Source organism: Brassica napus, chromosome C3 (genome assembly GCF_020379485.1).
Source record: "Brassica napus cultivar Da-Ae chromosome C3, Da-Ae, whole genome shotgun sequence".
Lineage (NCBI taxonomy): Eukaryota > Viridiplantae > Streptophyta > Magnoliopsida > Brassicales > Brassicaceae > Brassica > Brassica napus.
Window position 1 is genome coordinate 13,020,146 of NC_063446.1, and position 23,476 is coordinate 13,043,621.

Below are 23,476 nucleotides of genomic sequence, written 5' to 3' on the forward strand. Positions count from 1 at the left end.
AAAGTATCCAAAAACTAAACTCATTAGGATTAAGAAAACTATTAATACATAATAAAGGAAAGATTACATCTATTAGGAAAATGAAAGAATTTCTTTTTTTCCAAGTTTTAAGGCCGTCTTTCTCTCTCCTGAAGTCGGCCCTCTCTCTCCTCTCTTCTCTCTCTAGGCTTCGGCCTTCTCTCCATGTTCTAGATATTGGGCCGGTCTCGGTCCGGGCCTGGTTAATGGCAATCCACTCCATGATTTATAACACAACCAAACTTAAATCTTGACCAGAACTAAAATTCAACCCAAATCTTCAATTTCAACACACGAGTCTCTCAAAAAAAGTAATTTTGCTCAGTTTCGTAAGTTTTCCCCAGAGAAGAAAGTTAGGCGTGAATGTTCATTTGATGTTTCTTCTCAGAATAAGTTCACAGCTATGTTCACTGTCTTAAATTTAAACAAAAACAAAGCTTTAACCAAACAAAGAAAGAACACACATCAACAGAAAGAACAATGAAGCACAACAACAACAAAATAATTTTAGAAATTAAAGCCAAAATTTTTGTGAGTCACACATGAAGTAAGAAAGGGAGTTGCTGATTTCAATCTGGGCCAAAACAAAAACAGCCAAGGGCATCGACATTTGTTATCTCTCTTGTTTCCTCCTGATTTCAATATCTAGGTTTTCAGTTTGATTTATTTTTCCGTTTCAGGATTTGTGAAATGAGAGAACTTTAATTTGAGGGAAATTTGTCTGGTCGGGTTATAAAATTAGGATTTTGGATTTTTAGTTAAGTTTTGAGATGTAATTGGATCTTAATTCGGTTAGTCATTGGATTAAAACGGTTTGTGGTTTGCTTAAAAACAGTAAACCAATTTCAATTGATTTCCATGGGATTTCGATTACAATCTTTAGATTCATCTTTTATACAATAAAACAGAAGTCAGTTGATGATTCTAAGAGTAACACGTGTCATTCAATTTTTTTTTAATTTTTTTTGTTTAATTTTTATTTTTTGAAGCCGAGCATTTGAAATAAAAACTGAATTATTTTTACAACTTTTTCTATCCACTATCTTTTTATAACTATTTTTAATCCCACTTTCTTTAGTAAAACTATTCCCACTATCTTGCTGATCAAACTACATAAGTAATCATAACATGCAATTCTTAGAGCAGGTTTAACCCTGTCTCTTAGTGGTGTATCTTAAGTAAATTGGGATTAAAATTAAATGAGAAAAATAGATTAAGGCAATATACGCCTCCTAATTAGGAGTTAGAAGAACCGTATACAGATGGACACTTGTCAAAGCGTGATTGGCTAGAGGATAAGTTGAAGCAGTCTCGCCTCTCTCCTCTCCGTCTTTCTTCTCTCGTTCTCTCTTCTCTCCTTCTGTCGATTCTCTCTCGAGACGGCGATTCTCTATGCCGACGGCGACTTCTTCTCTCGTCGGCGGCTGTCTGGTTTCTCTCTCTCTCTCTTGGTGGATCTCGGTTTCTATTTCTTTCGGTGTCTCTCGGCGGCTACATCTTTTTCGGTGTCTCTGTCGACTCTTTCTCTTATTTCTCTCTCTCGATGGCGACTTCTCTTTCCATCGGTGGATCTATGGTTTCTCTCTCTCTCTTTCTCGGTGTCTCTTCCCTCGACGGCGACGAAACTCCCTCACGGTGTCTCTCCTCGAAGGTAAAGCGAGTGTTGTGTTGTTTAATTATGCATGTATTTAGATTAGGCATATTTTTGTTCTGATCAATTTTGCATGTATTTTTATATGTTTGGTCTTGTCAATTCTGTATCCCGGTGGCTGTCAAGCACGACGGCAACGGAGAACTATCTCGGTGGATCTCCTCGAATGGAAAGGTAAAGCTTCTGATTCTTGTTGTTCGATTTTGAAGATTTTGATTTGTTTGTGGTGTGTCTTATTAAAACGTGTCTTGATTAATTTTGTTCTTTCTGTCTTTGTTTCGTCAGATGAATGGATTAATTTGCTTTTGTTCTTTGTGTTTGTAATCCGAATGTTGAAGGGAATTAACCAAGTCTTTGGAACAAAGCTCATTGCAATACAGGTTAGCAATTACTCTTTTGTAGCTTTAGTTAATGGTCTGATGTAGCTTCTGGTCTGAATAGATGTAGCTTTTGTTCTTTGCTTTTGTTCTTTCCGTTTGTGGTGCTTCTGTTCTTTGCGGTGCTTTTGTTCTTTGCAATTACTCTATTGTGTCCTGGTTAGCGTTAGTTAAAGGTCTGATGTAGCTTTAGTTAATGGTCCAACTGTAATTAATGTTATGGTTAGCTTTAGTTAATGGTTATGGTTAGCTTTAGTTAATGGTTAGGTAGAAATGAATGGTGTAGAAATGAATGGTGTAGATAGATGTCAACTCGGTATGGTTGTTGTGTTCAATTCTTTGATAGTTCTCTCTAATCTATAAAAATTATTCATCATCCTCTTTCTTGAATTCATTTCCTACCGTGTTTCCTCCTCTCACTTCCTCACTATTTCCTTGTCCTCTATCTTTCTTGAGCGTGTTTTGGAGATGGATTCCAATCCATTTATGCATACAGGAAACTTTGTTGATCTACTTAGTCAACAAAGTATTTCTTTTGCTAACTATGAAGATATCTCAACTCTGTCTTCATCTCAACTTCCTTCTCTTCACAGGGATGATGTAGGTGAGCGTCGGGAACGGAAGACGTGGACTCCTACTGATGATATTCTGCTGATCAGCTCGTGGCTCAACACCAGCAAAGATCCAGTGGTTTCGAACGAGCAAAAAGCAGGCACCTTCTGGAAAAGAGTTGCAGCCTATTTCAACGCGAGTCCGAAGGCAGCTGGGGGCGAGGAGAGAACGCCTAATAACTGTAAGCAGCGTTGGCACAAGATCAATGACTTGGTCTGCAAATTCTGTGGTGCGTACGAAGCTGCAACTAGGGAGAAAACCAGTGGCTGCAATGAGAATGATGTCCTGAAGAGAGCTCATGAGATTTACCACAACAACCTTAAGAAGAAATTCACTTTGGAGCATGCTTGGAAGGAACTGCGAAACGACCAGAAGTGGTGCGAAGTTGCAAGTGCCAGAAACGAGGGAAGCTCTAAGAAAAGGAAGTGTGAAGACGCTGAAGTCTCATCAGCCTTTCAACCATCTGAAAGCAAGCGTCCCGCTGGTGTTAAATCATCAAAGGCCCGTGGGAAGGCGACTGTGGCTGAAGAGGCTCTCACGAATGGGTTTCAAAGTATGTGGGACATTAAACAGAAGGATTTGAAAGTGAAGGAAAGGTTGTCGAAGATGAAGATACTTGAGTCTCTTATTGCAAAGACAGAACCGCTAGCTGAGTATGAGGAAGCCCTCAAGAAGAAGCTCATCAGTGACCTAATGTTTACTTAGTGTAAGTGTTTCTTAAACTTGGTAGTTTCTTGTTTTAAACTTGGTAGTTTCTTGTTTCTTGGCTTCTTTTAAAACTTGTTAACTGCTTGGTAGTTTTAAACTTGTTAACTGCTTGGTAGTGTTAAACTTGTTTATTGGCTTAGTTTTAAACTTCTTGTCTTTGTGTGATGATTGTCTCTGGCTTGTACTTGCTTTCAGGTGGAGTCAAGTGTCACGGAGTGGAGCATTGTGTCACGGGGTCAAGTCTCACGGAGTCTACTGTCGAGTGGAGCAATCAGAGTCTGGAGTCTAGTTTTTCTAGTATCGGAGTCTAGTGGGTGTAGTGTCACGTTTTAGTTGATCCGTAGTGTTTGTAATATTTGGAGTCTAGTGGAGCAATCAATTGTGTTCACGGATTGACTGTAGTGTTTGTAAAATTTGGACTCTACTTATCTATTTAAAGTGTTGTTATTCGATTATGAAGAATCACACAATCACATTCTCGACTTCTCACATTTGAAATATCACAAAAACTCTAGTAGCCAATCTCATTCTCTCCATCTCACGGTTCCCTCCTTCTCACCATTCAACATATTACCCAATCTCATTCTCTCCTTCTCACCGTAATATCTCCATCTCAATCTCTCCTTCTCACCAATCAAAATATTTGATCAATACGCCAAACATATTATCTCCTTCTCACCTCACCATTCAAAGAAGATCAAGCCAAAAATAAAAATAAAAAATGGCATCGTCTTCTCATAACACATTTGATGGATCAATGGATGATGCTTTTGATCAATATTTTGATCAAGCATTTGATCAATATTTTGATCAAGCTTTCGACAAATTCTCCAATGCCTATGGTGATCAAGAAAAAGAGAAAAAAACGAAGGAAACAACGAGCTTACTTCGAAAGAAATCGCGAAGAAGGCGATTTACGTTTATGGAATGATTATTTCAGCGACATTCCAACATATCCTCCAAATCTATTCCGACGACGATTTCGAATGAACAAACATTTATTCATGCATATTGTTCAGCGACTCTCTAACGAAGTTCAATTTTTTCAACCAAAAAAAGATGCTCTCGGAAGGGTTAGTCTCTCTCCACTTCAGAAGTGTACAGCAGCCATTCGTATCTTGGCATATGGGAATGCGGCTGATGCGGTCGACGAATACCTCCGCCTCGGTGCAACTACAGCTCGGTCGTGTTTGGAACATTTTGTGGACGGAATAATTTCTTTATTCGGTGAAGAGTACCTGAGAAGACCAACACCTGTTGATCTTCAACGTTTACTTGATATTGGTGAATATCGTGGATTTCCCGGGATGGTAGGAAGCATCGATTGTATGCATTGGGAGTGGAAGAATTGTCCCACCGCTTGGAAAGGGCAATATACTCGGGGTTCGGGTAAACCAACAATTGTTTTAGAGGCAGTTGCTTCATATGATCTCTGGATATGGCATGCATTTTTTGGACCTCCAGGTACCTTAAATGATATCAATGTTCTTGATCGCTCACCTGTTTTTGATGACATAATAAATGGTCAAGCTCCGCAAGTCACATACTCTGTCAACGGAAGAGAGTATCATTTGGCTTACTATCTAACTGATGGTATCTATCCGAAATGGGCAACTTTTATCCAATCAATTCCATTACCACAAGGCCCAAAAGCGGTTTTATTTGCTCAACGTCAAGAAGCTGTCCGAAAAGATGTCGAGCGTGCTTTTGGAGTCCTGCAAGCCCGTTTTGCCATTGTTAAAAATCCGGCACTTTTTTGGGATAAAGTCAAAATTGGGAAGATTATGAGAGTTTGTATCATACTCCATAATATGATAGTAGAAGACGAACGAGATGGATACACTTTGTTTGACGGTTCAGAGTTCCAAGAAGCTGAAGACAACGGAAGTTCACATGTCGATCTCACGTATTCTACAGATATGCCTTCAAATATCGTAAATATGATGAGTGTTCGAACTAGAATTCGTGATAGACAGATGCATCAACAACTGAAAGCTGATTTGGTTGAACATATATGGCGTAAATTTGGACGTGATGAAGACAACAACTGAGCTTGATTTTTTTTTTCTCGTTTGTTTTAGTAATCCTTGTTTTTATTTTTTTTAATATTATATGTTTAAAATGTTCTTGTTCAATAATGTTTTAATTAATAAATAAAATTTTATTTAAAAAATAATAATTAATATTTTATAAATTAAAAACCTCTAAATAAGATACAACCATTGGAGGTCAAAAAACATAATGTCTCTTAAGTGTGTTTCTTAATTGCTTTTAATTAGTTAAATAATGATTAAGATACACATAGTATATGAGTTGATCTTGCTCTTAAAAACCAACAACAGTGATGAAAAACTAGAAAATGTTCGTAATTTATTTGGGTTTATTTGAAAAATCATTGTGTCAATTTTATAACGATACTGAAGTTAATTGGGAAGAAGAAAACTTACACCCTTCGGTAAGCATTGGTTATTACTCTTTTCTTTTGAATTGTTGTTATGATGAATATTATGATGATTATCGGAAACACCGCTAACAACTTCCTGAATCTAAATATTGGTCTTGAACCAGGTTTGTTTGGTTCTATCTCTTTAATCTTTAATTTATTTCAAACAAATTTTTTGGTGTCTGAGGTTCTCTGTTTCATTTTTATTTTATTTTTTGGGTGAAAAAGGTCAACACGTTAGTAGGAAGAAAGAAATCATAATTTATACTCCCTCTGGATTTAAATATATGATGTTTAAGGTTTTACATACATATTAAGAAACAATAAATATACTATTTTAATTGTTACTTTTTGGTTATATCAATAAAGTTTCACCACTCATAATTTTACTTTTTAATTTATGTTTAAATTTTAAAAATAAATACATTAATTATATCTCAAAACATCTTACATTTGTATACAAAATAAAAAGATAGAACATCGTACATTCGTATACGGAGGGAGTATGTGATTATGAATAGAATGTTATCAGTATGATGATGAGACTATTTAGTTCAATAATATGCGTGGAAAAGATAACTAAAATTAACTATATGCATTTGATTATGTTTCATTCCCAAAAAAAATCAAGAAGCTAGAAGCAAATATCGTATGATTAAAATTAGTCTATCACCAAGCTATGAAATTGATCTTTTTGATTTGTTTTTGACAACAAATTAAATATATCAATTAATGAAGTGTATATTGGATTAAGTATATGCATTTTATTATGTTTCATTCCCAAAAAAAATCAAGAAGCTAGAAGCAAATGTCGTATGATTAAAATTAGTCTATCACCAAGCTATGAAATTGATCTTTTTTATTTGTTTTTGACAACAAATTTAATATATCAATTAATGAAGTGTATATTTTATTATTTCATCATGCAAATTGTCTGTTATTATCTAAATAAAAGACTCACATATTTATGGCATTGTTATATCTTAAATAAAAAAAATTGATTTCTTTTTGATAGCCAAAAAAGTTAGGTAGTTTTATTTTCATTGAGAACTATTTATATTTATAACATTTAGAATTAACAATGTTCTAATAAAAATCTGATTCAGAATTTTACAAAATATTTTTGAATTTGGAATGTAACAGAATTAAACATTGTTATACCGACCATGCATAGCATGGGCCACAATCCTAGTTTGGAAATAAATATGAAACTTAATTTTCATGGTGAAATAGATTTAGAAGTTTTTTCTCGGAGATAAATAGCATGAGGTCATTGTTTGGGAAACATTTAGTGCTATACGATTTTTCTCGTGGAAAAATAACTTTGTCGCTCCAAAAATTTATTTTTGAAGTCTACTCTATTTTGAATGTTTTTGAATAGGCAGATTTTTCGGATTTGAGATAGATTTTGAAAGACTTCTGGGATAATTCTTGGAAAACTTTCGGAAGATTCTCGGAAGACTTCTTAGGAAATCTTCTAATGTAATTTATGCTAGAAGACTTCCCACGAAGTCTTCAGAAAGTCTTCCAAAGTCTTCTGTCCAAAGTGGTACAAAGAGATGATGTGAAGTGGAGTCCAAGCTTATCTATGTTGAGGAATAATATCTAGCTGTGTAAATAATTTTGTTTATGGTTTTTTTATGATTTGTATGTGTAATATTTTAGTTGTGAATTATTTTGTAAACTTTAAGAGATGTTAATCAAAAGAATGGTAAATATGTTCATGTTTTGTCAAAAGTACTTGACTTCATTAAAGTTATTGATGCAACATACCAAAAAATATTTTAATAATTCTACCCACACATAACAAAGCACAACAACACAAAAACTTAGTAAAATTTGCTAAAACTTAGAGAGAAGACTTCTCAAGAAACCTTAGTCAAATTCACAAAAGATCAAAATTGAATTTTAAGCGAAAGTTGAAATTTAAATCTCATGGAAGTTAAAAATTGTATCTTATGAGGAAGACAACACAAACACAGAACATCAACTTAATAAAACAAAATCATCGGAGAAGACTTCTCCGTTTAGCTAGAAACATTATTAAACATCAATGTTTGTAACTTCATAATTATCACCAATTAAGTTATAAATTCGACTCAGTAGTCCCAATATTGACTAATAAACATGAATTAGCAAGAATATATTAAAAATTTATTTTAATTTTGGATAAATTTGAAGTTTAATTAAGATTTACGTAGAAGACTTCTTTTGAAGTCAATCACGGAAGACTTCAAAAGAAGTCTACTCTGTGTAGACTTCAAAAGAAGTCTTCTATTTAGGTCACTTTTGCAAGAAGTCTTCTTTACAGAAGAAATCTTCGGAAGTCTTCCTTTGTAAATATTGGCTTACTTTTGAAATTGATTTTTTTTTCAAAATTCCCGGATAAACACGTTACTTTTGAATTTGACCGAAGTTAGTCAGAATTTTTACTTTTTGTAGAAGACTTATAGGGAAGTCTACCTGGAGAATACTTCAAAAGAAGTCTTCTCTAAGTCTTCCGGAAGTCTTCTCAATGTCGCAAGAAGTCTACTAAGTTACTTTTGCAATTGATTGTATTTGACTTTTCGAGAGAAGACTTCTTTAGAAGTCAAGTCTTCCGTCGGATGACTTCTCTATAAGTTTTTTATACTATTATTTTCCAATTGCAAAAGTAATCCACACAGACATCTTTCGGCATTGAGAAGACTTAGGGAAGACTTTTAGAAGACTTCTGTAGAAGTTTTCTTCAGGAAGACTTCTACAAAAAGTCAAATTTCTGACCAATTTCGTTCAAATTTAAAAGTAACATGTTTATTCGAGAAGACTAGTCTTCTCTGGGAATTTCAAAATTTTTTGTTTACAAAGGAAAGTTAGAAGGCTTTTAGGGAAGTCTTCTATTAAAAACACACAAAAAGATCAATTGCAAAACTAACATATGCATCGACCAGAAGACTTCTAAAGTCTTCTCGATGAAGAAGACTTATAAAGAAGTCTTCTTCGTCGAACAGATCTGAAAAATAAAATGTAGTTCACGATTTTATACCTTGAACTCGTGAGATAACTTGCGTGGTTTCTCCAATCACCCAGAACTTCACCACAACAGCTACCTACTCGTTAATCACCAAGAATTATGAACTTATGAACCTTACATAATTTGTAATCAAAATCTTCTGTTTTTTTTATGAATTTTGAGAGAAAGTGTAAGATATGTGGTTTGTGTGGATAGAAAATGAGAAAGGATGAGAAAAATTGAAACTTTAGGGCATTAACACTCTCAATTTGGTAGTTCATGGTGGTTGAGGTATTGATGTCAATGACAAAGTTGTAAATATTTGGTGAAGATGAAGATGGTAAGGGAAAAACATTATTTTCGAAAAAAAATAAAGGCATTTTCGTGAATAACTAGAACTTCTAGGGTGAATAGGACAAAACAAAGTTTCAAAAAAAGCATAGGTTATTTTTGTGTTTGACTTGAAATTTTGAGTTATTTTTGAAAGAACCCCTATTTTTTCCCGTAATTTTAAGCCAATACAAATACAATAAGTATAGTTAAGTTTTTTTGAAGTTTGCAATTAGTTAATAAAACATGCATTGAAAATGCAAAAAAATAGATTTCTTTTGAAACAAATTTTTTCTCTAGATAACTTTGTGAAACAAATAGAATAAATAATACTCCATCCGTTTCATATTAAGTGTCGATGTAGAGAAATTTTTTCCTTACAAAATATATGTCGTTTCCGACTTTCAATGCAAAATTTATTAATTTTATTTAACAATTTATTTTTCTATTGATAGAAATATAGTTAGGTGTATAGTTAATTGTGGTTTTATATAGGAAATATATAAAATTAATTATTTTGTTAATCTGTGTGCACAAACCAAAGTGAGAGGAGTACTTTTTAATAAACGATATGTTTGAAGCAAATTAACACTCTTTTAAGAAACTAAATAAACATCATCAAGTGATTTATATATATTAATAAACATCATCAGTAATTAGTTAGTACTAATAAGCTGACTTTTGCAATAGCGATTAGGATGATGCTACGTAAGCAGTTACCGAAATTACGATTTTGCCCTTAAAGGCCAAGTCAGCGGTATGGTTTCTATTTTATTTTTGGGATTCGTCGGTTCCCTCTTTGCGACGAATCCTGCAATCCAGTGTTCCTCAATCATCTAAACCAAGATCTCGTGCTTTCCTCCGGTCTATGCGAGTGCACGATTCGTAACGTACACCCATCTCCCCAAGTTTCCTCCTCCAAGATCCCTTTCTTCTCCTTCCACGAGCCTGTGCTTGTCACAATCTCCACGTATTGACTCGAAACAGCAATTGCATAGATAACGAATCGCGTTGTCTCTTGGGGGTCAAAAAATCATGGAGATTTCTCACCGAACCTTTGCTTTCTTGTTGTCACTCTGCCTCTTGCTGCAAACGTCTCTCTCGATCGAGAATTTTCACCAAGCGTAAGTCTGATCTCCTCTTGTTTCTCGTGCTCATCAGATTTGTATATGAGAATTTGGGGTTAAAAGTTTTAGTTTTTGTTCGATTCTGAATTATCCGACCGCATGCATTGTTCTTTGGTCGGAATGATGTAATCTTTGGATCTCATTCTTTAGACAGATAGGTTTTGTTTCATTGCAATCTGATGGAAACAAATGTTTTTTTTTTTGTGTATTTGATAATGCATTAATTTTATTTTCCTGTTTTGTCTATTGCTAGTAGTTGCTGAAGTGTTATTAGGTTCTATTATAGTCACATTGTTGGTAGAAAACTGGGTAGACTAGTAGCAATTCACTGTCATCAAAACTGTAGCTTTTGAATATTTTTTGGAAATCTTCTTGATACCGATTGGGTTCTTGTTGCTTATGCAGGTTTCCTATAGTGGAACCTGATCCGAATCATACGAAGCTTCGTCTTAGCAGAGAAGGTTTGGAAGCTATTAGCAGAATCACTACTCCCATCGCTGCTGTTGCGGTATGTGAAGAGTCCTGTTTTGACTCAGAGACCAACAAGTTTGTTCCTTTTTTTTTCTGTCTTATCCCTCACATTTTGCTTGTTATTTCATATGTTTTTGAAACATTAGGTGATTGGCCCCTATCGTTCTGGAAAGTCTTTTCTACTCAATCAGCTTCTTTCCCTTTCCTGTTATGAAGGTGTGCTTCTCATTCTAATATCAGACATGGTGATGCTGAACCTTCATTTTGCATATTTTTAACTTCCAAATATTTACAAATTCATCAGGTTTTGGTGTTGGGCACATGCGTGATACCAAAACAAAAGGTACGTCACCAATGTCCTGAGGACAATCTCATCCTCCAATTGTAAAATATATTCTTGCTATTGAAAGGTTTAAACTTTTTTTTGTTGGAATCCACTTGATTGTTGTGAACAGGGATTTGGGTATGGGGAACACCACTAGAGCTAGAGATCGACGGAGTAAAAACTTCCATTATTTACCTCGACACTGAAGGATTCGAAAGTGTTGGGAAGTCCAATGTTTATGACGATCGGTACCCATACAGTTTACTCTTTCAACCTTTAGACATTTTGTTTGATTATGCTTTGGATATTTAACCAACTGTTTTCGCTGATTATTTTTTTTCAGAATATTTGCTCTGGCAACGGTGATGAGTTCTGTGCTTATCTATAATCTGCCTGAAACTGTAAGTTGTCCTGCCTCGGTGTCTTTGTTTGGATTGCTTATGGAATCTAGATACTGAAGTGAAGTTATTAACCTTAGTCATCTTAGCCATTTTCCTCCCTTTTAGTATTTGACAAGCAATTCAGAATAGTTGCTCCAATCAAATTTTGTAGAATTTAGTTTGTGACATGCAATCCCAAGGAAAAGTGAATGCGCTCTTGATCTTGTAGTAGGAAGTTTACATATATGTGTGTGCAAACATAAGAGTAACTAGTTTAGTGTTAGAAAGAACTTGATCTACGTTTCTATATTCTGATATGAGTTTTTCATCAGATACGCGAAGCTGATATTTCTCGGCTCTCCTTTGCTGTTGAGTTAGCAGAAGAATTTTATGGAAGGTTTGCTCAAAATGTCACTCAGCACTTCTCTTTTGTTAATAACATGCCTTTATGAATACTGACTAGCTTCGATTTTTCATTGGCTCATTCTACTCGATTGGCAGAGTAAAGGTACTTCCCTAACGCTGCTTCTACTATTCTTGATCAATGGAAATCTTCAAAACTTTTTTTCTTTCTCATTATCTGCATATCCTGTAGGGACAAGATGTTGCTTTCGAACCTTCAAAGCTCCTTTGGCTTATCCAGCGTGATTTTCTGCGTAAGTTCATGGTGCCTTTGACAATAACATTCATATTAGTGCTTTAATTTTATGTTTATCTTATCCATTTCAATGTTCCCGTTTTCTCTGGGTCATGATTAACAAACACTATTCCAACTTCATGCAGAAGGGAAATCTGTAAAGGAAATGGTGGATGAAGCACTCAGACACGTCCCTAATGAAGATGGTCAGAGTTCCTTTTCCATTTTTTAAATTCTCAGGCAGCATCCCTTGTTAATTGATTGTTTTGGTTTATTATGTTTTCAGGTAACAAAAATATTGATCAGGTATTTTCTTTTCTTTTTTTATTCTGCATCGTACCAGTAATTATCATTACTAGCTCTTAAGTCAGAACGTTTTCTTGTTTTCCACATTTTTCAGGTTAACCGGATCCGGGACTCCTTGGCTATTATGGGTGATAACAGCACAGCCTTTAGCTTACCACAGGTTAGGAAACTGTATATGGTTGCATATTTGCTAAAATGGCTGTTTTTGTGTATGAAAATATTTGGTGTTTTCTCAAAAATCTTTAAATCATGCTCATAAATTACTCTTTCCAGTGCTTGTTGAAGCCTTTGAGTAGTATGATTTTCCACAAGTTGTTTCAGATGAAACTCTCTTGAATTTTTCTTTTTCATGTGGAATATTATGTAAAGATGGTCTGATCTGACACTCTATTTTTCGAGCTATAATGTGTAGATAGATGTTTATTTGATCATAACTTTGCTCCTTGTTTTTTTTCTATGTTATTTAGCCCCATCTCATGAGGACAAAGCTATGTGATCTGAAGGACGAGGACCTGGACTCTACCTATGTTGCAAGGCGTGATCAATTGAAAAAGCTCGTTGCTAGTATTCTCCGCCCAAAGATAGTGCAGGGGAAAGCACTTAATGGAAAGGAATTTATTTCTTTCCTTGAACAGGTGAATGTCTATCCTTTATGCTGAGTGGAAGTCATATGGCTGATATGCCTTCTATGCTTACTATTGATATGTTGCGATTCTGAACCTGTGATTGCTCTAATCTACAGATATTGGATGCGCTAAATAAAGGAGAGATCCCATCAACAGGGTCACTAGTTGAGGTTTTCAATAAAGATATCGTTGAGAGATGTGTGAAACAGTACCACGAGAGGATGGTGAAATTGCGGCTACCTATGTCTGAAGAACATCTCCAAGGTGCCCATGAAACTGCACATGATGAAGCTTTAAAAGCATTTGATGCTCAACATTTTGGAAGACAGCATGCAAAGAAATCTGTGGATCAGTTGGATGAACAAATGAAGGAGGTACGAATCCATATATGCTAATCTGAATTTCTATCAAGTGACTTTTCAAAGACTAGCTAGGCTTAGTGGATGATTGTGACGTGGAAATATTATTTATTATACAGGTATTCAAGAATTTTGTTCTTGCAAATGAGTACCAATCGTCAAAGCTCTGTGAGGCGCTATATACAAAGTGTGAAGATGACATGGACCACTTGCAATCTCTCCGGCTCCCTTCCATGGCTAAGTTCAATGCAGGTTTCGTGTACTGCAACCAAAGTTTTGAACACCAATGTGTTGGTCCTTCGAAACAAAACTATGAACAAAGGTTAACCAAGGTAATATATACACGTCTGTCTACGTTGTGCTTGAAGTATTGAGTTTACTAGAAGACATGTAACAGTTATGTTGCTTGTGTGCAGATGATGGGAAAGGCACGGTCTCTGTTCATCAAAGAATACAATAACAGACTGTTCAACTGGCTTGTTGCGTTCTCTCTTGTAATGGTGGTTGTGGGACGGTTCATTATAAAATTCATTTTATTAGAAATGGCGGCATGGATACTCTTCATATTCTTGGAGACATACACAAGGATGTTCTGGACAGCAGAGTCTCTTTATTACAACCCAGTCTGGCATTTCATTGTTGGGACATGGGAAACTGTAGTGTATAGTCCCGTTCTCGACTTGGACAGGTAACAAGAAATTGAACTTCTCGAAACTTCTCTGCTTTATCTAATACGTTTGTATATTTGGTGAATAGATGGGCGATTCCTCTAGTCTGCATAATTGCATTGTGTGTGCTTTATTGGCGGTGTTATGGGAAGAGGAAACATGGGTCTAGTTGGCTTCTTCCGATGTACAACAACCAGAAGAATGGTCGGAACAGGGAACGGTCAGAGTAAAACACATTGCTCCTTCGCCCTTACGACTTATAGCATCTTCTCGGGCATGCTCGTTGTTTTTAATCATCCGAAGCTTTCTGCCCGTTACTACCAGTTTTTGGACGCTGAAAAATATCAAGTGAAGAAATATTCGAGAGGATGATTTAATTGATCTAAGTTGGTTTGATTGATGCCTGTATTACTCTGTACCATTCACATAGAATAACCTTTGTAACGTTTTTTTAACTTTATATATGATATATATGGTTGGATCTGTTTTATCTCTAAGTGATATGGCTTCTGTAGCATAGCTATAAGAAGATTCAAAGTAGCAGTTGCAATTACACCTGGGCATCTATGATATCGGTTCAGTTCGGGTATTTCGATTTTCGGGTAGAGGGCTAAAGAATCCATTTATTACCTGATTTATTTTCGGTTTGGATAGTTTCGGGTTATGTTTGCTTCAGATAGTTTCGGATTCGGTTCGCCCGGAAAAAATAGGTTCTCATTTGGTTTCGGTTCGGGTAGTTCAAGTAATATATCGATTATTTAAGATAAAATATCAAATAATTAGGATAATTTAGATAAAAATTTAAGATGTTCGGATTACTTTAGATATTTTGGATAAATATAAATATATATATATATATATAGTAAATTATTAGGTGGAATAAAAAAGATAGATGTGGGAGAATAAAAAGTAAAAATAGGATGTTGAATAAAAAGAACCAATTTACATAGTTTAATGGTGATTGCGGGACGCAGTCGGTGCATTATAAAATTCATTGATAAAAAATGGCGGCATAAATATCCCCTATATATTATTTGTGAAACATTACAACTTCTTTTTGTAGGCACATGTCATCGTTAGGATGATTCTTAGAATTACTAGAGAAATAGGTTGGTCCATCTAATTATATAATAAACTTTTTATTAAACTAACCATAAATTCATTATTAATGTCAATTATTATTTCCTTAAATAAAGATTACGGAATTGCCTAATGTGGGTAAAGTATATATGACAATTAATGATTTTGAATAAAAAAAATCTGATAAAAAAAATGTATCTTCTATCAAATTTGTTTAATTTAAAACTATTAAAATAACTTAAAAAAAAAACAAAATAACCATATTATAAAAATTTAGATTTTTCTGTATATTTTATATTTTGAGTTTTAAAAAATGACTATAAATTACTAAAATTGTTAAAAGTCTCACATTCAAATTTTGCGATCCATGGTTTAAAATTTTTGTTATGACAAAATACAAATGATTACAAAATCATATAAGTAAAAGTCTAATTTAATTAATCATTAAGATTTAAAATATATATGTATATATATATCATTCTAAATTAAACTATAAACCATATTGAATAAATAAATATTTTAGTTTCAAAATTTACTTTGAATAATTTTTTTGATAAAAGTTTTGAACTAACATTGATAAATTTTTTTAAATTATCAATTACTAAAATTATTAGTCCCACAATGAAATTTTTGTTATCAGTAATTTAAAGTTTTTGCTATTAAAGATACACATGATCAAAAAAAACATATGAGTAGAAAACACCATTAAAAAAAATAGACATTAATATTAAAAATATACTATGTATGTTAATATCATTTAAATTTAATTACATATCCTATCAAATTTTTTTAAAAAATTGTTTGTATTAATAAAATTGATTTATACGTTCGCACCAATTTTATTATATATGTAATAGTTACTGGCTTTTAATTATTTAATATATATTTATTATTTCATAATATGTAAGAACATATAATACATAAAATAATTTATATATATAATTTTTATCCCGCGCAAAGTGCGGGTCTTAATCTAGTTTTTCATATTCTTGGAGACATACACAAAGATGTTCTGGATAAAGTGACTCTTGTATCACCTTATCACCATGTCGTGTATAGTCCCGTTCTCGGAGACATACACAAACATGGCAAAATGTCGTGTATAGTCCCGTTCTCGACTTGGACAGGTAACAACAAGTCAAACTTTCTTGCAACCTTTCTGCTTTATCTAATACGTGTGTATATTTGGTGAATAGATGGGCAATTCCTATAGTCTGCATTAATTATTGTATTCTTTGTGCTTTATTGGCGGTGTTATGGAAAGATGAAACATGGGTCTAACTGGCTTCTTCCGATGTATAAAAACTAGAAGAATGGTCGGAACATGGAACAGTCAGAGTAAACACATTGTGACTTCCCCTTATAACTTATAGCATTTCTCGGGCATGCTCATTTTTTTAATCATCCGAAGCTTTCTGCCCATAACTACCAAATAAATTTCAAAAAAAAAAACACTGAGAGGAAAATGTGGAAAGAAGGAGACAAATCATGATCACTAGCTAATTAACTCTGAACATCATTGATGATCCCATATCTTAAGTAGGAGGTTTCTGGGCGGCGGTAGTCGCAGCCGCAACTTTTTTACCACCAGAATTAACTCGTCCGGTAAACATAAGAATTAACTCGTCCGGTAAACATTGCGTTATACAAACATTTATTTATAGCTTTGGACATCTGTAACTGTTCGGGTAACTAAAACCAAAATTATTCACGCAAAAGATATATAACTTATATCATAACCAACTATCAACCATGCAAATTTGTATGAAGATGTATTTTATTCATATTGTACGTGGTCTGTATGCAAGTCTAGCCGGCGGTAGGGACTCTGACGACGATACGGTTCCCATCAACCCTAACCCTGACCCGGTTACACCTGAAGTCTGTAGTCACTGGAGTTCCATCCAAAATCACGATTGCATCGACTCTCGTGTTCTCTCTTTCTATCACCGAAGCCGCATAATCTCCATTTGTTCCCACAAGCTCCGGCCATGAGTTCTTCCCTGCATGCACTCAAAGCAACAACATAAGTTCTGATTGTAACTTACATATGGTAGGTTAGAGATCAGTAAGCCCATCACTCGATTTACCAGTCTGACATTTAAAAAAAATCATAGTGCCCTAGATCAAATGAAAGTTTGTGCCCTTGTTTTTATTAAAATATTTTATAGTCCACATACAACTGAAATTATTGTATAAAATTGTGATGTACTAAAAGAGTGGTTCTTTTGCCTATGCTCCATAAGAAAATTCCATGGAACATTTTTTTTGAAAGAGTCCTGCATATTTCAAGTGTTTACTTATAGATATGTTGAACCACAACAGATCTAAATGCTTTGAAGGTATATATATATATCTAACTTATAAAGAACATCAGCTCAGAGTGTTTATAATTCTATTGGTCGACAGTTTTTTAGCTATAAAGAGTTTAAACAACAAGAAAAATTACCAGGACAGTCGGACGACATTTTTTTCTTCCTCTGTTACATGTGTAGTGTTGTGATGTACGTATTTGCTATGCTCATCTTAAGGGATTTGGTTCAATTTATAGATTGAATACGTCTATGTGTCGGTGTCGGTGGTACTCGGTGAGGGCTTGCAAATTCAGTCAAATTAACAACTAACCGGGTTTAACATCCTACTTTTCTGACTTTTAAAACCCGATGGATAAGCTTTGACAAGTTGCATCGTTTTGGTAAACCTTTGAAAGATATATTTATTACAAGTATTCAAGTTTTGATAAGATAGACCGTTAATTAGTAGAATCGCTATCATATTTTAGATGGACGTTACGTCACGGTTCCTGATATATGCTTACCAGGAATGATGTTCTTACAAGTAATTTTCTTCTAAGTATACATATCGTGAACAAGATGAAGTTTCAAAATTAGAGCGTGCCTTTCAGCTCATATATTGGTATGATCTGGCGATAAAAACTTATTATGGAAACATCACCACGTCTTGACCATGCATATATAACGTACATATAAACAACTGTCAATAAAAGGGACATCCAATTCTTATATTCCTCAAGATGTATTATGTGAAACGACACACAACGCATGCATATCACATACGTTATATAACAATTGTCCATATATAGAACTAATGCAAGCATATTTTATATAACTTATTAATTATTATAGACTATGCAAAACAGTCTAGATGCCTTGAACCATGTATTAGCTTAACGTTACAACAATTAATGAATATGCTGTTAAGGGAAATAAAAATATGAAAGAAAAGCCAACTAAAGGCCGTAATTATATCAATAGACGATAAGGTTTAGAGACGAACCTTTTTTTTTTTTCACTGTGAGACAAACCTATATAAGAAAACCATTGAATGCCGTTTTCTTCCGTTTTTTTTGTTTTTGTACTGACGATGATGTTTGCTATGCTTTGTTTTCTATAATCTGAGTCCAATATATAATAGGATATGATAAACGTTACTTATCTGTGAGGTGTACCATGTTTTCTTTGTGGCAGGGCACATGCATGATCAAATAAAGGAGCGGTTACTCACCTTAATGAATACGAGGTTAAGATCTGCGCCTTACGCGAAATGAATATTATATATAAACTATTTTTTAGTATTATATATCATTTTACATTTTATGAAATAATAAATATATATTAATATTAAAAAGTCAGTAATTGTTACGTATAATATCAAATTGATGTGAATACATAAATAAATTTTATTAATCATAACAAACACTTTTTATTTTATATGGTCTATAATTAAATTTAAATGATATTAACATAGATATATAGTATATTTTTAATATTGATATTTATTAAATAATTTTTTTCCTACTCATACTGTTTTTTATCATTTGTATCTGCTATAACAAAAATTTTGAATCACTGATAACAAAAAATTTCATTGTGTGATGTTTAATAGTTTTTGTAATTTATAATTTAAAAACAAATTCAATGCAAAGTTTAAAGTTTAAAATTTAACTATTAAGTTGTCAATATTTGTTCAAAGCTTTTATCAAACAATTGTTCAAAGAAAATTTTAAAATTAAAATATTTATGTATTTTATATGGTATATAGTTAATTTAAATGATATTAATATATACATAAATACATATATGTATTAAATGAGTTTTTATACTTATATGATTTTCTAATCATTTGTATGTTGTCATAACAAAAAATTTTAAACTATGGTTCACAAAAATTTGAATGTGATACTTTTAACAATTTTAGTAATTTCTAGTCGTTTTTAAAAATTCAAAATATAACATATACAGAAAAATCTAAATTTATATTATATGGTTAATGTGGTTGTTTAATTTATTTTAATAAGTTAAAATTAAGAAAAATGATAGAGGATACACTAATTTTTATAATATCTTTATTATTCAAAATCATTAAATGTGATATATATACTTTAGCCATATCAGACAACTCCGTAATTTTTATTTATGGAAAAAATGAAAAACATAATCATTAATTTATGGTTAGCTTAATAAAAAAATTATTATATATTTTGATGGATCAACCTATTTTTCTAAAGATTCTAAGAATCATTATTGTGCTGATGACACATGAGTATTTTAAAGAGAAAAAGACAAAAATAATACTAAATCAAGTTTATGTTCCCAAACTAGCACTCAAGGTCAAAAATCACAAAAATAGCACTTAATGTTTTATCAAAAGTCACAAACTTATGGTTTAGAGTTAAAGGGTTGGGTTTAAGATTTAGGGTTTAGGGTTTAGAGTTTAGGGTTTAGGGTTTAGATTTTAGGGTTTAGGGTTTAGGGTTTAGGGTTTAGAGTTTAGGATTTAGGGTTTAGGGTTTAGGGTTTAGAGTTTAGGGTTTAGGGTTTAGAGTTTAGGGTTTAGGGTTTAGAGTTGAGAAATGAGGTTTTGGGGATAAGATTTCAAATTTTGAAAAATAAAAAAATTAAAATTTTCAAAGGATAAACTTAGAAATATGCTATTTTGGTCATTTTAGTTTTTGAGTGCTATTTTTGTGATATAAACTTAGAAATGTGATATTTTGAAGATTTGCCCTATTTTAAATGTTGTAATGTTTATCTTTTAATATATCTGGGATAATATTTAACCTAGGAACGAAAAGATAGACAAGAGAGTAAAATAGTTTTACGATTTGATTTTTTTATCGATAGGATATTACCACCTTAGGATTAGGAATATATGGATCCTATTGAAATTTGGGATATCCGAATGATTTAGTTGGATCATGGATGTTGGAGTCGGATAATATTTCCACGTAAGACTTTTGACGGACAGTAACACTTCACAGGATTTCGTAGGTCCCACACGCTGTCATCTTTTTTGTTTCTACAAAATTGTGGCCAATAACAAAGTACCACGTGTAACCTTTGATTTTTTAGACAGGTCCACGCCATACACGGTCCATACACCTTATGACATCCAGACAGGAACACTTCACACGCTTTATGTAGGACCCAGATGCTATCCTCTATCTCTTTCTACAAATTACACCCAATAAAAAGTCGCCACGTGTACCCTTTGATTTTATAAGCACATAGGATAGACTGAAAAAAAAAAAAATCTGAGGAAAGCGATGAAGTCTGGTTTCTCCGCCGATGATTCAACCGATTCTTTCTGGCCGCCACCACCGCCGTCTCCGCCTCTATCTCCGGGAGACGGTATGACCAGAAGCCAGTCGGAGTGGGCCTTCCAGATGCTTCTCGAAGAGATATCCTCCGTTCCCGCGGGGAGTTCCATCTCCTCATCTTCGGCGACGGACAACGCAATCGGACGGTCGTATACCCAGGTTCGATCTGAGTCGTCCGTTTCTCGAACTGAAGAAGCTTCATCTAACGTCGTGGAGATGCCAAAGCCGAGTCGTAACGGTGCTCCGTCGTGGTCTGTTGAGGAGATGGATCCTAACTACTACCAAGCGATTCTCAAGAGCAAGCTTGAACTCGCCTGCGCTGCCGTTGCGCTTCGTGTTCGTCTTTTGTCAATCTCTTACGTTTTTGTACAGAAAGAGAAGATCTTTTTTTTTTGATACGGCGGTTTGGTTGTTTGGTTTTATGCCAGGTGTCTACTACTGTGACCCCGGAAGATTCGAGTGCTTCGTCTGGTAATCAAAATCAGGTTTCTCCGGTTGGATCTCAAACTCAAGGTTCGTTCCCCTTGTTGGCTTCCTCTGTTTATTTGATTAGGCGATAGTGACTCACTGATATAACCATTTAAAGTCCATATTGCACTTTAGTGTAGTCTTCAGTACTGTTTTTTTTTTTTTTTTTTTCATTTTTACATCTTGTTTCATTGTGCTATGTTGTATGAGTTTTTAGATTCTTCACAGCCAATAACTACACTCATTCTGCTAGATCCTTCTTTTTGTTTTTATTTTTTTCCCTTTTACATGAAAAATGGATCCTTTTATACATTGTAAGGTTATGCCGTGGCACAAATGTCGCCTGCTGTTTCATCTGTCAGTGATGCTCCCTCATTAGACACACAGAGACAACGAGATATTCAGTCCAGGCTAGCTAACAGTGGTTCAGATGATTCTGATGACGAAGATCCTGATGGAGAGACTGTAACAACAGTGAATGATGATCCTACCGATGTTAAGCGTGCTAGGAGGTACTTATCTTCTACTATTCACAGGAAGCTTTCTATCTCTTGTTTAGTTGTTAGTGCTGTCCTGACTTTAGTTTTGCTAAATATTCACAGGATGCTTTCAAACCGAGAATCCGCTAGGCGCTCTAGAAGAAGAAAGCAAGAGCAAATGAGTGAATTTGATTCACAGGTGTGTCCTGACATTGCAACAGTTACTCATGCATGAAAGAAGTAAACCAAGGATTGACACAAACGTTTTACCTTTTTTGTAGGTTGGCCAATTACGTGGTGAGCATTCAACTATGCTTAAGCGTCTTAGTGAGGTCACTCAGAAGTTTAGCACCGCTGTTGTCGATAACAGAATCTTAAAAGCTGATATCGAAACATTGAGAACAAAGGTACATATACATTTTGCTCTTTTATCTTCTGCAAGCCTTTCAAGTTTATGATCCTCAGTTCTTTCTTAAGAGAGATTATTTGCTCTGATAACACTTATTAACTTGTGTAGGTGAAGATGGCAGAGGACACTGTGAAAAGAGTGACAGGGATGAACCCTAGGCTTTTGGCAAAACCATACAGCATACCATTCGATAGGACACTGATGGGTTCTTCACAGCCAAACTTGAATCAAACCGACATGATTCCAAATCAAATATCAGAGGACAACAGTTTTGCAAGCAACTCGGTTGTTACTTTGGAATCCGGTTGCAATGCTTTTGAAGCCACAAGCTGGATTTGTGATAAGGTAAATAGGAACAACTGTTTTTGGTTACAGTTTACTATGTTCAAGATTGTTTGATGCTCATTGGTTTTGTAATTTGACGACTTACAGGATGCACCTTGAAGAAATGTGGTGGAGCCTAAAGGTGTGTCCTTAAATGATCGTTGGACAATTTAATTATTGGAGACAAGATCTTATGGAACAAGAAAAACTTTTTTATGTGTATCAAATGTTGTGTAGCCTTTTTATTTTTTTACTTTAGTTATGACTTATTAGCATGACAAGCCTGATCTATGTTACTTTGTCTAGACTTTACTGCTTTCGCCATCAGACACCTTCAAACCACTCTCTTGGTTAGGGGGTGTGACTCAAAAGGACTCCAAACATATCTTGGTTATTCAAATCTTGGCCCATCGGTTGGACCCGACCCCATAATCCAAAACGAGCTCTTAAGTCTGGGGATGAAGATATTTCTTATGAGATCAGCTTGTGGTCTCAGGAAATGATCTTATAGCAAATGAGCAGTGGAAACACATTATGGATCAGTGAATATACGGTGCAATGATCCATTCTTAGTGTTAACTGTCTAGCAAGTTAGGACCAATCTCACGAGAAAATGACCTTATAAAATCTCCTCAAGAATAGGTTAGATTACATCTAGCTTTTGACACAGTTTAACACACTCATAACTGTGATAGTAGTATTTGACTCTTTTTTGCATGATACATTTGTAAACAAAGTTTCCAAATTTTAAGAAGGATAAAATCATAGATGTTAAACTATAATATTTTGAAATGCAACACACAAGGAAACATATTATTTTGTAAAACTCAAAAGTTATATAATATTTTGAAATATAAATTTAATAACCAAAAAAAAAAACATAATACCGTAGTATCCAAAAAATATCTTATATCGATAAAATTTACTAAAATAATATGATATAAGTTACTATATATATAATTTACTAAAACAATAATGCTATATTATTTAAACATAACAATGTATTTACTTATAAAATCTCACGAAATACTAAAATGATAGATGTTAAATTATATTTTTTTAAAGC

At 33.9% G+C, this 23,476-nt stretch overlaps 4 protein-coding genes across 5 annotated transcripts; 3 read left to right on the forward strand and 1 right to left on the reverse strand.

The window, feature by feature from the left end:
• The first annotated feature begins 2,514 nt into the window (after positions 1-2,514).
• LOC106408321 (glutathione S-transferase T3-like) lies at positions 2,515-3,363 on the forward strand. Its single transcript, XM_013849115.3, has one exon. The coding sequence runs from the start codon at positions 2,515-2,517 to the stop codon at positions 3,361-3,363; it is 849 nt and encodes a 282-aa protein (XP_013704569.3).
• Positions 3,364-9,901: 6,538 nt separating this feature from the next.
• On the forward strand, positions 9,902-14,513 carry LOC106411395 (guanylate-binding protein 4-like). Its single transcript, XM_013852149.3, has 17 exons — positions 9,902-10,255; positions 10,664-10,766; positions 10,876-10,945; positions 11,034-11,072; positions 11,185-11,302; positions 11,398-11,455; positions 11,767-11,831; positions 11,936-11,942; positions 12,030-12,090; positions 12,218-12,277; positions 12,358-12,377; positions 12,472-12,537; positions 12,845-13,012; positions 13,120-13,377; positions 13,482-13,694; positions 13,779-14,050; positions 14,119-14,513. The coding sequence occupies exons 1-17, from the start codon at positions 10,167-10,169 to the stop codon at positions 14,258-14,260; spliced, it is 1,809 nt and encodes a 602-aa protein (XP_013707603.1). The 5' UTR covers positions 9,902-10,166; the 3' UTR covers positions 14,261-14,513.
• Positions 14,514-16,716: 2,203 nt separating this feature from the next.
• LOC106409447 (protease inhibitor HPI) lies at positions 16,717-17,711 on the reverse strand. The gene is made up of 2 exons (XM_013850085.3): positions 17,560-17,711; positions 16,717-17,113 (listed from the first exon to the last, which is right to left on the reverse strand). The coding sequence occupies exons 1-2, from the start codon at positions 17,576-17,578 to the stop codon at positions 16,920-16,922; spliced, it is 213 nt and encodes a 70-aa protein (XP_013705539.1). The 5' UTR covers positions 17,579-17,711; the 3' UTR covers positions 16,717-16,919.
• A 2,936-nt stretch (positions 17,712-20,647) lies between these two features.
• On the forward strand, positions 20,648-22,722 carry LOC106410846 (basic leucine zipper 25). 2 transcript variants are annotated; one of them, XM_048752580.1, is made up of 8 exons: positions 20,648-20,932; positions 21,002-21,066; positions 21,159-21,243; positions 21,518-21,710; positions 21,801-21,876; positions 21,959-22,084; positions 22,195-22,431; positions 22,519-22,722. In XM_048752580.1, exons 1-8 carry the CDS (start codon positions 20,677-20,679, stop codon positions 22,528-22,530), a joined length of 1,050 nt encoding a protein of 349 aa, XP_048608537.1. In that variant the 5' UTR covers positions 20,648-20,676; the 3' UTR covers positions 22,531-22,722. The 2 variants fall into 2 exon arrangements, with proteins under 2 accessions (XP_048608537.1, XP_013706923.1); XM_013851469.3 differs by having other exon boundaries at positions 20,649-21,066.
• Positions 22,723-23,476: the final 754 nt, after the last annotated feature.